The sequence below is a fragment of the Nanorana parkeri genome, unplaced genomic scaffold (genome assembly GCF_000935625.1).
Source record: "Nanorana parkeri isolate BGI_ZX_2015 unplaced genomic scaffold, ASM93562v1 scaffold167, whole genome shotgun sequence".
NCBI lineage: Eukaryota > Metazoa > Chordata > Amphibia > Anura > Dicroglossidae > Nanorana > Nanorana parkeri.
In genome coordinates this window covers 361369-379862 of record NW_017306435.1, presented here as the reverse complement: position 1 = coordinate 379862, position 18494 = coordinate 361369, and the positions used below count along the sequence as shown (strand labels likewise).

The following is an 18494-nucleotide window of genomic DNA, read 5'->3' as shown; positions in this document are numbered from 1 at the left end:
TCTCTTTGCAGTGAGACCTCATCATAATTTTCAGTGTGAATTAGTGTATTTATATTTTTTTAGACAGCAAAAAAAAAAACTTGAACTGAGATAAATACAGATGCCTATATTGTGGGCCTCCTGAAAATTCTAGCTGTCTGGCAGCATCTGGTCTCCTGAGTCAATAAGCTAGAACAAGCTTGCACATCAAAAAAATTTGAGTGAAGTCACAACTCCTGATCTGCATTCTTGTTTCAGGTAGTGACTCAGAAAGTACTGAAGCCACTTGATTAGCAGGTCAGACCATATTTTGATAGAAACCTATTGGAAGTGAGAATCCCTTCATAGTACTGGAAGGAGGAGCTTCAAGATTTAATCAAACAGAAACTTCTTAGGGCTCTAATTAGGGTTTAGGGCTTCCACATCCAACTTTGTAAGATGTTTAATTACTAAAGTTGAGAATTAAAAATATACTAAGCAATAACATAAAAGGGTGATATTGATTCTTACCATCACGTGACATGCCCACAGCGAGGCATTTCTGCAGTCGGCAGTGCTGACAGCGGTTTCTACTCGTCCTGTCGATCAAACAATTCTTTTGACGCGGACAGGAATATGAAGCGTTGCTCTGCTGGCTGCGTCTGAAGAAACCCTGTGAACAAAGCAAAATGTTAAATGTGTACACAAAAAAACAAAAACATTTTACACACAATGCACTGACACAGTGTTAAAAGGAGAACTATGGGGGTCAGTGTTTTTCCCCATAGTTCTCCTTAGGGTAACGGGAGGACACAAACTAGCGTCCTCCCGTTACTCTAAGCTCAGTATACCGCGAGCTACAGCTTGCGGTATACTGAGACGCCGCACCTGGAGTGGATCCTGACGTAGATGACGGGATCCGCCCAGCTGCGTGAGTGACAGCTGGCTCTGCCTATCTAGAGGCAGAGCCAGCTGTACCCGCCCCCTCCCCCGTCCGTTCCGCCAGTCAGCGCTGGCAGATCGGAGAGAGGGGAATCCAGCCCCTCCCCCTGTCACGGCAGAGAGCCGTGACAGGATCGAGAGGTGAGGGAACCCGGTATGTGTTCCCTCACCTCCCGATCTACTGAGCCGACCTGTGACAGTCTCATTGTCACAGGTCGGCTTAGAACTATGAGGTGAGTGGAAATCACTCATCTCATAGTTCTCCTTTAATACAAGGTTATACCGTTTTTATGATGGGCCTCATGACTGTAAGGGTCTGTTACCCATAACTTTTATTCCCCTTTACTGCACCACAAATATTGTTGCGGTGAATGCTACAGAAAATGAATACAAATCATCCTTCAGGCTACTTTGACTATGAAACCCAATGCCTTAAAGACTAGTTTGCCCTCTGCATGTTTGACAATGAAGCCCAATGTCTTACAGGAAATTCTTATTATTTAGACCATCTCATTTCTAAGCAATGGAATGACCATCACCTTCACTGGGACTAAAATCCATCACTGTCCTATGATACTCCTTATTTTTGTTGTTGTTTAGACATCAAGGACACCTGTACTGAAAGAAAAACAGTCTTCCCCTGCGGAGCTCCTAAAAATGCTAATTATGGGTCTCTTTTTGGGCTCCTGATTCTGAGTCACTCACTTTGAACAAACGGGCAAATCAAAAAAGTCAAGGTGAGTCAAAACTCCTGACCTACATACTTGTACCAGGTTGGTGACTCAAAATACTGAAGACACTGCATCAGCAGGACGGCTAAAGTATTTGGCTTTAGAGTTACCTCAATATGGCATTCTTCAGTGATAGAAGCAACTGCAAAAAAATGAAATCTTTGGAATTGTGCCCCTGCCCTGGGGAGAATGAGGGATGCATAGGGGTGGCCCATACGCAAAGTTTCCCAGATATTTAAATTTAAATACAGTTATTATTTTGAGGATCCCCAAGACCAAAACAGGACATCCCTTTTACATTCTGTTCCCATGTACATACTAGTCAATGAAGAGTTGTACCAGTACAATAAAACTGGTAAGTTACTTAAAAGGTAGCACTGCATTTTTTATACACAGTGTTTCGCATCATGGCAGTCAGCAATCTCATTTAAAATTACCTTTCTGACCATCTTTTATGTTACACCCATATTTAGGATGCAACATAAAACATGGTCAGATCACAAACCCCAATCCTGTCTACACCCCCTGTCCCACTTACCTCAATGGTTCGGTTCTTCTCCCCACAGGCTTGTATACATTTCTTTATTTGGTGCGGTTGTGCGGGGCTCACACACACAGTCATGTCATCCATTGACAGATCCTTTGACAGGATCTGTCAATGGAGACACCACAAGTCCTGTCTGTCCACTGAGGCAAAAGGACTAGTAATTATCAGTGGAATACAAGTAGTCCATTCATTGTTCCTCCTGTCCCTATTGCTGCATGTCCATACCTCAGCAGGAAGGAAGAGTCTGTGGGAGCCAGAGCTTCGCACCTATGATCTACTGATTGTGGTTGCAATGCTTTACTGACTCCTATGCAAAAAAATAAATGCACGTTTTTTCTTTTATGAAGAAGTGTGCATTTATTTTGATATTTTTCAAAAAGTGGAATTTCCCTTTAATACTCCAATTAAGTCAGATAGCAAACCCTTGTTTTCGTTTTGTACACTGAACACGGAAAGTGACCCGTTTCTCTGGACAGCCACATGTTTTCGCTGCAAAGCCAGAGAGCATGGCTTTGGAATTGAGTTTCTGTAGTAATCCTACCTCCTCCTCCTGTGTGCGATCAGTCCCACAAAACCAACCTCAGAACACGAGGCCTGCATAAATCTGGCCAGACTGTAGTGTTCTGACAATTCCTGCCTAATGAAAAGATTTCTTCAATTCATTACCATAGCCATTTTTACTCCTGTATACACATATGTCTTAATTAGCTGCTCATTGGCTGTTTAATTACAAGGAAGCAGCTGCCAGCTGCCAGCCTTCCTGTACCAGCCGCCATGCTGAGAAGACTCCGCTCTGGTGGGTGACAAGGAGACTCTCTGAAAGCTCTGTGATTTATCGCTGGCTGTGGCAGGATCCTCTGGCTCATTAATCTCTCAAATAGGACCAACAATTAAAATGTAGGCCTTTCTCTGACGGGTTTCCTCACTTCTGATGACCACGAGAACTAGACTTGCTCTCAGTGGATCCGCACACAGGCAAATTTCAGAAGGAGAGCCTTTTAAAACAGATATATCATTCCTGTCAGCCTGAGTGCCATGTAAATAAGCACATGTCAATATGGATGATAATTAGAGGCTAAGCAATTTATCCCGTCAATGAAAACAACTATTCCTCTGAGCGGCAACCCAAACCAAGCACGAAAAAACAGCAACTTTTCCCATGAAGGCTTGGTGGTATTGCACACCGATACAAAAGCTATGGCAAGAGGTTTTTCACATCTTTCAACTAGTGACCTCTAGTTCGATCACACCCTCCCCTAAGATTGCACTCCCCTCGATACTGCCTTGTTCAGTTCCTCGTAGCAAACGGGGTTTATTACGCTTTTTTATATTGGGGCGATTATTCCTCGTCATTGGAAAGCCTCAGTTTGCCCCATGATTTCTGACTGGGCCAAGAAATTGGTTCGTATTGAACGTATGGAACATTTAACAAAACAGGCCCATGATAGGACGAAGCAATATTTCGCCACTTGGACTACGTGGCTATTATTTGCAGAATCTGATGCGTTTCTACCTCTTTTGGGAACGGACTGTGATCCGCTAGATCAGTGAACTTATCAAGCTTTCATTATTGTCTGTGGCCCATTCTTCGCACCCATGGGACTTCTTTCTCTCTTTGAAAATGCAATCATCAAATAATTTGGGGAAAAGCTTACACAGAAAATACAACTCAATATAAATCAGAACGGAGCCTGTTTCCAGAGCAGTGTTTTTCAAACTAAAGGGAATAATACACTGCTTGGCCAAAATAAAAAGTCACACTAATATTTCACTGGACCACCTTTAGCGTTGAGTACACCGCACATTAGCCGTGGCATCGTTTAGATGAGCTTATGTGAGGTCACAACATTTAATTCCCTCCAGGGTTGCATTAATTTTTCACAAAGATCTTGTAGTGATGATGGGAGAGGTCGACCACTGCATGAAGTCTTCTCCAGCATAGCCCAAAGATTCTTAATGGGGTTAAGGTCTGGACTGTGTGGTGGCCAATCCATGTTTGAAAATGATGTCTCATGCTCCCTGAACCACTCTTTCACAATTTGAGCCGAATGAATCCGGGCAATTTCATTTTGGAATATGCCCGTGTCATCAAGGAAGGAAAAATCCATTGATGAAAAAACCTGGTCATTCAGTTTATTCAGGTAGCCAGCTGAACTCATTTTTTGGGCACATAATGTTGCAGAACATATACCTGTCCAGTGGAAGCAACCCCAGATCATAACATTGCCCTAAATACAGGTGGTGACTTTTTATTTTGGCTGGGCAGTGTATAACCTAGTTTAACCAGAATTCCAATTCTGCTTTGTGTACTAAGAGGGGCTATAACCATAAAATACAGGCTCTTTAAAGAAAAACTCCAGGAATTTATTTTTTATGCACCCTTGGAGTGGGGCTACCCCCGCACTGCAAGGGTTAGCTGCCCGTTTCTGTCCAGGTTTTTACAAAAAAGTTATACTCACCCAAAGCTCTGAGCTGGCTTCTTCTTGCACTACTCCTTCTTGTGTCTCTCCCCTTCCTCTGCAGCGGTCTAAGGTCCTGTAAATCATCATGTTTATACACTGTGTACAGATGTGACGACGCTAATGAAGATTCCAATGTGCTGTGTAGGAGCATACAGGCTGGAGGGAGCGCTGTGACAGCAGGCCGGCTCGAAGCTTCAGGTGAGTATATCTGTTGTTTTTGTCCCTAGACATAAACAAGCACTTAACCCTTGCAGTGCTGGGGTAGCTCCACTGCAAGGGTTAATAACAAGTTTTCCTGGAGATTTTATTTAAAGCAGCAGGTACATTTAAATGGCAAGACCGCAAGCATAAAAAGGTTGTCAACATGGCATTCTCTTTTGCATGCTTTGCTCCAATATAGCAGCCAATGGTAACCAACAAAAGTCATTTAATTCTTGGTGACAAAAGTCAGGGTTGTACTCTTCCAAGTATATAACCTTGCTGCTAAGAAAGTTCATCACAAAAAAAAAAAAAAATGATTCACATAAAATACAGCGTGAGATGAATATCCCAAAATGAATAAATACAAATAAATGGGGATATAAGAATATGCAAATAAATAAATAAAAAAATATAAAAAAAAAAAACAAATCTGTATTATACAAATTATTACAGTGAAATGATTATAAATCCATTGATTATATCAGTGCCTGTTTAAATATTCCACAAGTGCTGCATGTGAACAATGATGAATCCACAACCCAGATAGCAAGCAATTGAGCTGCAAGTTTGAAAATGACTTGCTAAACTATTGCAGACTTGCCAAGCTTCACAATTTTGTTGCACAATTACAGCAAGTCTGCATTGCAAGTCTCCAGACCAGCGAGCTTGCAGAGCTCTTGCTAAGACCTGCAGGACTCTTGCTGTAGACTTGCCAAGCAAATTTACTACAAATTCAAAAAGTGTCAACTAGAACTTGGAGTTCAGCAAGTTAACAAAATTACAATTTAACCCCGACACAAGTTTGTGGCAAGTTATCCTTGCTATCTGGGAACATCTGGGATATATAGTAAATCTGATTTATTTTTAATAAACTTTTTACTCTCTGGGGTCTAATGATATACAATTCACCCTAAGATTATCTGTGAATGTTAGTTTTGGGCAAATAATACTTATTTCCTATGCTCCTCAGCTCCATCTAGTGGCTATAATGTAAAATTTCATGACAACACCTTCGAACTGGGAAACAAATATATATCATTCAAATTTTTCGCCCCAAAAAGAATGTTCACAGATATTCACATTTTTTATAAACAAACCCTTATAAGTTCTTTCTCTCTGTGTTTTCCATTATGTGGTTATTATAGAAGTTATTAGGGAGAAAGGATACCAATACCTCTGCATACTGTACATCAAATCAGCACTGTTTGACCTGCTTATTTTAAAAAGGGCCAGGCCACTGAAATCCAGTGAGTGTATTTGCAACTGGAGGTGTATCCTGAAACTTGTGGATTCATGGGCACTTTATCACATTGGCATTGGAATATTCTTCACATACAGTACTTGTGGGGTATTTGAAAGGACACTAATATAGTGGATGGACATATAATTATTTAACTATATTAAGTTGTATAATACAGATTTTTGTGTTACTTATTTTATAATTAACATATTTATTCCTATTTATATTATCCTCATTTATTTATTTTAGCTTTGTTATATTTGTCTAATGCTGACTTGTACTGTATATAAATTATGATAATATTTTACTGATATTGTAATTTTTTACAATTACCCTGGTCGTAACCTAAAGGCATCTCTAAACCTAATCCTACCCCAAAAACCCTAATGTAATAGAGACAAATATAATATCACTAGAAATATTTTTTTAATGCTAAAAATGCATCAACATGCTCATGTGCTACACACTATTCACCTAGATTTCTACCTCTAATGTTAATGATCCATAACCGATAACTCCCTGTGAGTAATCAGTTAGCGCATATTATATAACCTGTTTATATATTTCCAAACAGCTTGAAGCTTTTAAATAATTACAAAATACAAATATACCAATGTGTTTGGTCATGAGGTTTTGTATCACAGGCCGTTCATTATTATTACAGGCAGTCCCCAGGTTACGAACAAGATAGGGGCTGTAGGTTCATTCTTAAGTTGAGTTTGTATGTAAGTTGGAACAGATACATTTTTAAGTGTAACTCCAGCCCTACATTTTTTTTTTCGTTTTGGATAACATAGGGTACTAGGAACCAGACCCAAAAAGGCAGGCACTCCTAGTCGCCACGAGCACGGTAGCATTACAACTACTGAAATGCTGCGCGGTACACTTTGGCTACAGCCTGGGACCCCCTGCTGTACAGTAAAGGCCTCCGTTTGTAAGTAGGGGTCGTATGTAAGTCGGATGTATGTAACTCGGATGTATGTAACTCGGGGACTGCCTGTATTATTATTATTAGCAACAGACCCATAAGAGAAGAACACAAGTCTATTTACAATGGAAAGTCCAAAACCTGGGGACAGACCAGCATTAAATAGAGTGAGGTTTGTGCCTCATTATAAGCCTAAGATTTCCACCATATACCCGACAGATGCTTATACAGCTGGAAACCTGTTTTCCCTATTACTTGCAATCTATAAAAATATAGACAAGGGGAGACCAATTATATTAAAATACCTGTCACATATTTTTTTTGTTTTAATTTCCGTTTTCATAATCGGCTTTATTACTAAATGTTCGGTGAACTATTTTAAGCAACAATCTCACATTACATTGATCTATCCAGTAAGAGAACTCCGTTACCTCTGTAAGATATAGTTCTCAAGGTCTATGTCACACTTTCCTTTTCTGCTGTATTAGGTTGCAGAGTCAGTAATATCTAAACAGAGTACTGCTGACACATCTTCCTACACATCTCCCATGTTTCCATTTGACTGGCAGAAGTCTGCTCGGCCTCTATCAGTATGAAGGTGCCTTCCATCAGAAAAAAAGATGCAGTTCCGCTTCTGATGGTAGAACGAGAAGAGTGGGCAGACATAGTGCTTCAAAAACACTTCCTCTTCAGACCACTGCAGCAACTTTAACTTTACTTTTTGCAACTCTGATACATGCATTTTACCAGAATGTATGATGTAATAGACTGTTACTGCCCCCATTCCCCCTTCCCAGCCTGCTCCCTTGGCCGCCCATCAGCAGCCCTTATACCTTCCTAAACTAAACCAGCTATCACTGGTGCCAGCCCCACTCCCGCTTCCCCTGGCAGGAAGATATGCCCTATTCCTAGCAGGGCAGAAGGTAGCTTTTGAACTCGGGCTACCACTGGCCAGGAAATCAAAAGCAACCAGGAGCCACAAGCATCAGGGTGCCCAACACTAGAGCACCAGGCAACCTGCCCGTGCCCGAGTGTGGAGCCCCTGTTCCCGTCACCAGCAGCCGCCCAGGAACAAAGGCCGAGATCGATCTATAAAAGAGCCAATGGCCATTCAAAAGGAGGGGAGTACTGTGGTCTGTAGCAACACTGGAGTCATGTAAGTAAAGTGCTGATATAAATTTGGTAGATTTATGTGATAGTTAGGTGGTGTGATTTCCACTAGGAACAGTGTCAGGTTAAACACAGGTGTCCCTAGAAACCTCCAAGGGGCCCAAAGTGCTGGAGCTAGAGGTTTCTCAGGAAAACTCTGGTGCTGTTCTGGAGGGCGAGAGTATTCTCTCAAAGGCTGAAGACTATATGCATGTATTAAATGAAGAGCCACAGGCTCTCAATACTAAACAAAAGTCATAGCAGTCTGTTATGACTAAGGATGTGGTATACCGAACTGACTGTCTCTGGCAAGGTTGTGCATCAGCTTGTTGTTGATGAGTCAGAGAGGATGATAGTGCTTAGAAAAGTAATGTTCACAAAAAAGACCCTGACCTTGGATTCAGGGTTCCCCTTTATGACAGACATGACAGATGGACTGGTACTGCAAAATACCCACACATGGAATAGTGTGGTAAAGGTTGTACATATCAAGAGTGGACAAGAATGGGACTGTTTGGTACAATGCTTGTTAATGACGATGCAAGACGTCTCTCAGTTCACCTTGCAATTGCTTCCAGTTAAGTCGTTGTATGGAATGAACCCTAGAAGACTATTAGACCATAATTAGGAAGCAAAACTGTTAGAGGCCACTCCGTGTAACAATGTGTTGGAAACGATTTCTGCTATTCCAGCCCATGGTGCTGCTGGCCTTCATATAAACAAGGGTGCATTCCTTGCAGCAGACAACTCTCGTGAGACTGAAGTAGCAGAAATCCTTTCTGTCCAGGAAGGGGTAAAATGTCTCTATTGCAAGGTAAAAATGTACTATTAAAAGGTGCCACAGTGCAAACATGTGAGTAAAGAGGTTGGGGTCACCAACTCAAAAGCGGATTCTCCTCAGCAAGAGCATGGACAGAAACTCCAGGTGGTTTAGTACTGTGTACAGTGGGAATAAGTAGTTCAAAGGCTAAAGAAGTTAGCTCAGAGCTCTGTAAGGCAGAGCAGCAGGGGAGACTTGTAAGCCCCTTAAGAATGTGCTGACTGGAACGGTCTGAAAAATGAAAGGTGTTGAGCATCTTCCCCTCTTGGTGTTGCTAGTGGCAATAGTCAAAAATGAATTTGAGCCCCAATTAGAACATCCCATACCTGCTTCTACCAAAGAGATTGAAAACATAACCCATTCAAAGCTGAGTGAAAATAAAAGTGTCTGTGTAAAAGTAAACGTCCCACTGTAATCTTAGTAAGTACATTTGTCTCAGACGCTCAATCCTTAGTTGGCACGTGCAGTTATGCTACTGCAAGACTCCATAAAGATTGTACAGCTAGAAAAGCCTTCAGGAGTCCCATTAATACCCACAAAGATACCAGGCCTCGTTATTTGGTGTTTGTAATATGCCTTCTGTAGCCCAGAATAAAAAAAATACTCAGACATTGCTCTGAAAAAACATACTTGTAAGATGCCTTTGGATTTTCCCTAAGAAGTAATACCAGTGTGGTGGCAGACAAGTGTAGAATGTACCTCTGAGCTCATACTAGGGAGTTTTCCTTTAAATGCTGTTTGGGCAGCTGTGTGAGGACAGGTGTCTCTGCTCTGGAAAAGAATGGGAGAAATGGTACTGGTGAAAAGCCATTCAGGTCCTGTAGTGGGTCAAAACAGGTCCCAACCCTGGGTCAAAACAGAAGGGATAGTATACGGGGTAGATGGATGGTCTGTCGCTATGTAAAGATGCAGATAGTTGCTGTTTCGGCAGGGAAAGGGTCCCTGAACGTGTGGAACTAATTGGAGTCAGGTGGATGTGGCTCAGAAAAGAGAGCATTTTCTAGTTAGTGATTGCTCCTATTAGATACGGGGGCAGCTTGAAATCTGATGTGGGGAGTGCGTGTGCATGCCTGTCTGACCTACACAGAGAGGTCGCTGATCCAGACTGACATTTGAGAGAGTTGGAGACTGTGAGGGGGCAGAGGTAGTCCACCTCTGAACAGACCTGTTTTTGAGCAAAGCAAGTGGCAGTCTGTATGTAAGCAGACAGCATGTCCAATCTGGTGACTGAAGGAACCAGTTCAGCAGGGATGCGGAGACTGTGGCAGCTCGATCTCAGGAAGAATAGAAAGTTGTGCAACAAAATAGCCAAAAGGCTGAAAAAGGTTTGTGTTTGTTGTTTTGCAAAACAACCCCAGCGCTGGCAGAACCCTGTGTTACCTTGAAGAGTGGGCAAAAGTGGGCAAAAACAAGCCCTAAAACGGACTTTAATGAGTGGACTGGGTCCTTGGAGAACTATTTGAAGCTACAACTCACAAAACGAGAACATTGATGCTGCAACCTGCTGTCTATAACAACATCGGCTCACACAACTGTCCCTTATGTATGGAACGACACTAAACTCTTCTCTGCCTGCAGTGATATTACTATAAAAAGAGACCGAAAGGGAGCAGGGTGCCACAGCATTAGCACATCTGTGAAACATCTGTCAGCATAAAATATAATCTCAATATTGTAGCTCCACTATGGGAGGTAAAGGTAAACATTAATGCCTTTGAGTTGCAGGAGCCCTATGTAGCTTTGAGGAGTCAACAATGATATACATGTTATAACTTTAAGAATGTTGTCAAATGTAAAAAATGGACCTCTGCGACAAAGACCAAAATGTGCCATTTTCTCAAACTGTATTAATTTAATATACGTTTGTACACAAATCTGTAAAGTAAAGTATATCTGCCTGCTGTCACACAGACTCATCAAGCCACCTGCTAGTGAAAATGACTCTTGGGGCCATTTATCAAGCAAATAAACGACACAATGAGACACAAATCAGGCTGTCTTTAATTTAGCAAAGTCTCTGCGGTGTCTTTACATGCCCTGTGCTGGTAATCCTGGGCAGCCAACTTTGCAAAGTTCTAATACAGATCAACACTTAAAATAGATGTATTATAATTAAGTGGTCAGGGTTAAAGGAGAACTATGAGGTGAGTGCTTTTCACTCGCCTCATAGTTCTAGCCGACCTGTGACAATGAGACTGTCACAGGTCGGCTCAGTAGATCGGGAGGTGAGCGAACACATACCGGGTTCGCTCGCCTCTCTGCTCTGACAGGGGGAGGGGCTGGATTCCCCTCTCCCCGCTCCGATCTGCCAGCGCTGACTGGCGGAACGGACAGGGGGAGGGTACAGTTGGCTCTTCCTCTAGATAGGCAGAGCCAGCTGTCACTCACGCAGCTGGGCGGATCCCGTCATCTACGTCGGGATCCGCTCCGGCTGCGGCGTCTCAGTATACCGTGAGCTGTAGCTCGCGGCATACTGAGCTTAGGGTAACGGGAGTACGCTAGTTTGTGTCCTCCCGTTACCCTAAGGAGAACTATGGGGGAAAACACTGACCCCATAGTTCTCCTTTAAGTTTTATTCTGTTGCATTGCTACTTTAGAGCATCATAGGGAGAAATTTAGGAATCAAGCTGTAACCCTGTAGTAAATTAATTGCAGAATCCATCTGCTCCTATTATGTTTTTAATTGTGACACAATTGCTAAATATCCCCATTTGTGCTTAACAATAAGGTCATCAAAGAGTACTTTAATAAACATGGATGGAAACGTTCCTTACTGACACATGAGAACACACTCTCCTCAAGCCAGATTACAATAGCCCCTTAATTGATCCTGATTATTGTGAAATAATGCTCGTCAGGATAGACTCGTGTGTGGTTGACACAATTCCTGTGCATCAAGCAAGCCAAAGGGATGAACAGCATTATAACATGGGGACAAATTACTAAAATTAGGTCATGTTTTTTTTACAAATGCCAGTGCACCAATAGCATAACTGCATTTCAGATATATGAATGGATAAATATAGATTTGGTTTATCTATAATATCTCTGTTTAGTGACTGTAAGGCCACTACATCTACAGTTGGTTTTACTCTATACTACTGATAAGGCAGTTTGGTCTATATTATCCATTTTAGCTACCTATCGGAAAAATACCAGAATAGCGGTCCTCAACCTTAGCGAGACCAGAGCATGGTAAATTCTCTAAAAACCTTCCATGTCCCAACAATAATAATACAAAAAAAATTATACTTATGCAATAAATGTTTGAATTTTCAAACAAAAGGTCCTCTGGCATCCAGGGCAAGGATGCCAAACCTCCCCAAGTTTTTTTAATTTGACACTACAAAATTGCCAGGGGCGAATAGGCTCTTACACATTTACAAGGTTCCCCAACCTGCACATAGTGTTAAGGGTGTGAGACACTCACCCATAATAAGTTATTGTCCCCTAGGCTGCCTAGAAAAAACGCCCCAATGTCTACTGTCATGTGAGAAAAGCAGTGCCAACAACAGCTGCCAGTGCCACACTCCATTGTAATACTTGGCATGCTGTCATGCTTATGTGCCTGGCCCGAGGGCAGTTGCATTCTGGATGCACATCTGACCCGCCTGAGCTATGAACAGTTTTGGTTTACCTTCAGTGCTCCCAGCAATGGCATTCAGCCTCCGTACAATGTATGGTGAACCCTTTGCCAGCATTTGGGTCTGACTTTTTCAGGTTCTTTCAAAGCCCGAATGGAATACAAAGGTTTGAAAAATGAACACAGCTGTCAGAGCAGACAGGAAGCCACGGCCTAGCAGGAGGGACATTGACAAACACTGTAGTAGAACACATGGATACTCTAGAAAAAAAAACATAAAACCACTGCCTCGCCAAAAACGAGGCTGCTTTTAATCAAAGAATTAGGAAATGATTAACCTCATACACATCCAACTCCTAACAGGAAAAACAACAGTTAGTGACACATGTGTTTACCAGGAAGAGATAAGCAAAGGCAGCAAAGCCAAAAAAACAGATCAGAAGAAACAGCAAGGGTCCGTATGAGGAGAACCCAGTTATCACCATCATTGGCATTATAAATTCACTCCATCCTGTACCTATTTCAGAGCTTTTATGATGAACCAATAGCTAACTTCTTTTACCGCTTGGGACTGGGACAAAGTATGTATATACAGGTGAAACTCGAATAATTAGAATATCTAGATTTGTCATAATTGTGATGATTATGGCTTAAAGCTCATGAAAACCCCACGAACCCCAAATCCACGAACACCATCCCGCCGTCACCAGCACTCCACAACGAAGGAATCCACCTAACATCCACCCAGCCATCCTCGAAGCAAACGGAACCCCTTCAGTACCCGCGATACCACCACCCCTGCAGTTGCCCGTGCAGCCGGCACACACACTCCATTTACACGGAGGATTCGGAAGGAATAACCATAATCTACTCCTCATCGCTGAGACCCCGACGTCGCTGATTGCACAAGCGTGCAAACCCCATGGTGAGTTACTACACTCTCTTGTTTGCCTGACACCTGCAATTCTTGCCTCATCTGTTATCTCTCTCTCCCTCTCGCCTTTAAACACCAAACGGAGTATTGGAGGATACACTAACCTCCACCATCAAAGACCCCCAGGCCTGAATAGCCCCTACTTACAAGGATAGTAGCGCTTTAGACTTCCTCTTTTATATATATATATAAATATATACCAAAACAAAATTAGCACTTAACCCTCGCAGTGCTGGGGTAGCCCCAGTGCAAGGGTTAATAACATTTTTACCTGGATTTGTCCTTTAAAGTAAAGGAACACCACAGCAAGGGAAAGTGAGACCCCTGTGCAACGGCCATGACCAAAAATGGTCACCAGAACCTCAAGCAGAGGTAAAATTAAGTTGAAAGGTGATGCAATTCTCCACTAGAAAACAGAAATACCTTTTCTGATTTGATTAACACATGAAATGAAAGACTGACAAAAGAAGATTGCAATTTTTCCATGAAACACTCATATTCATTATTTGCACCAATTCAGAGAATTTATGTAAAGCAGATTCGCAAAATAAAGCCGATGCTTTTTGATAATGCCTTCTTATTTACCAGATCAATCAGAATTTCCACAAATACATACACTTAAGTTTTACAAGGTAATGCTACCACAAACAACCTCAGATTTCCATAATTGTTCTAGTTTTTCTACATTTTGTAATCTTAAAAATGCTGTGAATTTTGTCATTATAATTTTTTAATACTGATTGTGTGATTATGCATTTAATAATATTTGTAGGACTAATGCTGAACTAACAGAGGTCCTTGTTACTGTACAAAACAGAATTTTTTTTTACTTAGGGGTGTTATTTCACATAACTTTGTTATTTGTTCACATTCAAAATTCTTCTACTGTATTCCATTATGTAAGAACTGGTTAGTGGCAAAACTTGTTCTTCATCATTACATACTTCCATCACTACGTACTATAATATTGGGGCACAGAGGGAAAAGTGCAAATCATTTGAAAAGGCATTAAATGTTTCTGTTCCCTTTCCGTTTCAGCCATTTACCCCTTACAGACCAGGGCACTTTTTATTTGTCTATTGGGCAACTGATTCTGCAAAACATTGGTAATATTTATAATCCCAAGGTAATAGATAGTGTATATAAGGGATTTTATTTTGGACGAAAAAAGCTTTCCTTTGGTGCAATGGTCACCCAATGATTATTAAAGGGTATCTATGATCAAAAACTAAAAATAAATATGTATTTCTATATTGAATCTATGAGTTTCTTTAAGTTCTTCTCCACTCCTAAAAACCATATAGATTTAGTTTGTAAACTTACTTATTAAATATGCCTATAGGATGCACTTCCTCAATGCACTGACACAATTTCACACCATTCCAACTAAGCCTGCCGTCTAAACTGCAACTCGAACTCTGAACTTCCCACAATGCAACATCATCATTGCTTGCTGGAAGCAATGCATGATGGGATATGCATTGCTTCCAGCAAAATTCATGGAAATTGAAAATTGCATCCGATATAGCAGCAGAGAAAGAGATGCAAAGCACACTGGGAATCCAGGAAGTTGATGAAAGTGGTGGGCAGACAGAAGGCAGCACTCACTACATAAAAGGGATTTTTTTAAAGTAAACTTTGACTTCATTATCAAAAACAACTCTAGTATGTATTCCTATTACAATGCTTATTATATGCTGGGACTTTACAACTCGTTTAATTTTAATTTTAATTTTTTTTAGGCAAAACAAATCCCTTACTTTTTTGTTTACACTTTAGCCCATGATAGCTTTAAAACAAGTAGTGTTACTGTAGATTTAGGAAACGGCGTGTTCTTCAAATTGTACCGTTTTTCATGACAGAATTATGTTTCTGGTATGATGAAATTATTTACAAATTCAATAAAGCTTTTTTTTTCACTGAACGCAATAAAACGAAACAGCAAAACAAAGGCATAACAAAAAGTTTTTGCTTAAATGGTAAAAAAAAATGCATTAAATAGGGCTCATTAAGGGGTTAATTATGGGATGCTAAAAGGTCAAAAAGTAAAAATTATTGATGGAAACCTTTCTTGAAGAAAACATGGAGTCTACCTTTTCTTACTGCTCATTTTGAAAAGTTACCTGGCAGTTAATAGTTACCTGGCTGTCATACTGAGCATCTTATTGCCGTACTCTGACTTTCCCGAATATTTTCCCCAGAGGTCATCAATGAAGGCTAGACACACCTGCTGGTACTAACCCAGGTCCTATGCTTGGCTTTATAGAATCTAAGTGGGATCTAATTATAGCCATAACCAGCATTGTAGACCAGACTACAGTTAGTACTAAACTCCAGGAAGTCAAAAATCACAAAACAGGACAAGGCTGAGTGGACCAATGTAATGGCTGGCAGCAAGGATCCCAAACCCCTATTGGGGAAGTCATCAATTAGAACACACAAAACCCATAAATGAAAAGAGCAGGTCACCTACAAGGTCAGAACTGAGGTTTTTTCTATTGATTGACAGACAGGAAGTGAGATTAACGCATTAAGGTGGATCTGAACTCAAAAAGTGAAGATGGGCTGTGTTATAGGGAACATCTAAAACGTGCATCGCAAACACACTGTCACCAAGCTGTGAACCAGGCGTAAAGTGTACCTTTCGGCAACTTCTGCATGATTACATTTCTGTCATGGCACAATATAAATCAGTGTTACCATATGTTAGTATTTGAGTTCCACTCAAGTCATTTTGTCTAGGTGGAGATGATGTCCTTATCAGTCTGCTGCAAGCTGAAGGAAGCATTTCACCGGTCTCCCTTCCTCAGTAATCATACCTTAGTAGCAAACCATAAGGCTGCAGCAGATCTGTGTCAGGCACCAGGAGTTAGTTATATGACTGTGCCCTTTCTGGGATAGAATTTAAGCCCAGGATGTAGATGATGTGCAAGATAGTGAATGAACAAACATTGTGCTTTCGTTCTGGAAAGAAAAGCATATGCTAGGGGGGAACCTGATCTCTGAGAAAGGTAATAAATACCTGTAGGTGTTACATGTACACATTACATAGCCTGCATGAACGTAACATGCCAGGTCCACATTACATATATTTAAAAGCCAGATTTTTTTTTTGACCTTCAAGCCACTGTGGATTCTCTGTCAGGTTTTACACTTTGTGTCAGTAATTGAAGGCTTAAAGAGACCCTGTCATTAGTTAGTTCTTGTAACGCCTATGCTGACATGATCTAACTATATAATTTACCTTTAGTTTAGGTAGGGAAGCTCCTTTTAAGATCTCTCTTTTTATGCTTCTTCAGAATTGCTATATAACTGTTGCTGAGTACCATCATCTTGTTTGTGACGTCAGTAGGGCTGCGTAGGCAGCGAGCCGTCACTTTTTTAAAGCTCCTCACTACTCCCACACGTGCTGGCTCACCATAATCAGAGTAATCAAAGCACCAGAAGTAGCTGCTGAGCAGGCACCACAGGGGTCTATGTGTTAAATGCCTCAATGTTGTCAACTGCTCTGTCATGAAGCTGTGCTGAGAGGGTTTACAGCAGGGGTAGATAGCCTCGGCATTCCAGCTGTGGTGAAAACCTCAGTTCCATTAGGCATTTCAAGGCATGACTCCCAGAGGCAGAGGCATAATAGGATGTGTAGTTTCTCCACAGCTGAAGTGCCAAGGTTGGCTACTCCTGGTTTACAGATTCAGCTGGAGTCAGAAAGTTGGGCAGTAGAGAGATCAAAGCAACCAGAAATTCAACACTTCCCAGAAGTGTTGAATTCTTGTGAGACTTCATGCATCTAGCAAGAAGAATATTGTACATAATCACAAATTAATGGGTATATTCTCTATGCATGCACTAAACTGATTGCTAAATTTAACTTAAAAAGTTTGATGTTGCGGCAGGTTCAAAGCCAACCAATAAGATCTTCAAAGAACTTGAGCAGACATAACAACATACATGGAAGAGCCTAAAGGTGCCTTACACATTATCTTCTCGAGGGCCCCAGGAAGGTCAATATGCAAATGTCAACTCTTCTAACCGTCTCCAAAGTTAAAACTTCAACTTCCATACCGGTCAGTAAAGTTTAGACACTGCATTGCGGGATGTGAGGGAATGCCAAAGCTTCAACTACACAGCTGAATGCCAATATTTCCACTGTAATTCCCCAGATTTGGGGTATGTTCTGGAAGATAAAGAATGGCATTACCAAGTGGCTGCTTTTCAATGTCTTACATGGAGGCTACTATTTCCAAGTTCTCCATCAGAAATTGCTAACTGCCAGGTTTTCGTGCTGAGCCACTGAATTTAATACTTTCCAATTGCAACTGAGACACAGTCCTAAAATAAATAGTTAGACCAGGAGTTCTGACTTTAATTGAAGAATGGTTGGTTTAGGGACAGGTACTACAAATTCAGAATACAGGCAACTCGTATTTTAAGGAAGTGGCCAGCAATAGCATCTTCTGTGTTTCTCTCAGTACAGGTTTCAGGTAAGTACTTTAAAGATTTGATGGATTTACTTTGAACAAACATTATTACATATTATAAAGGTTATTAAGGGCTGTGCAGAAAAAGCAGCTGTAAAGCTCCATACAAACATCACAAGAGAAAGTATAGTTTAGAGCATATTGGTGTTTTATTATTCAGCTCAACCTCCAGGCCTCCACTTCTTGAATGCAAGAAGAGGGCCAACCAGGCTAGAGCTCCATCGCTGACTCCTATAAGCATCAGTCATTCTTCAATGCAGAAAATGGATGACACATTTCAACTAACTGAGGTTGTAGCTTTTCTCCTGTGATACTGAATATTTTTACAACACCACTACTTAATTTTTAAAGTGACACTAAATACATTGAAGAACCTGAACTATTAACAAAAATGTATCTTATTTGTGTATCACTCGGCTGTAGATCCTCAAATCATCTCTGAATTGGTGCTGATACTGTCCTTCCTTCTGGAGGGTCGCTACTTTTGTTCCCCATGGACCCTGTGTGTTGCAAAGTTGCCA

The 18494-nt window shown here is 41.1% G+C and overlaps 1 protein-coding gene across 1 annotated transcript in view; it reads right to left on the bottom strand.

Annotated features, from left to right (window-relative positions):
• Positions 1 to 18494, bottom strand: part of LOC108785559 (nuclear receptor ROR-alpha) — a 68520-nt gene that overhangs the window by 14703 nt on the left and 35323 nt on the right. Inside the window, exon 3 of the mRNA XM_018554642.1 lies at positions 490 to 631. Within this exon, the coding sequence (XP_018410144.1) occupies positions 490 to 631 (142 nt within the window). The remainder of the gene's footprint in view (positions 1 to 489; positions 632 to 18494) is intronic.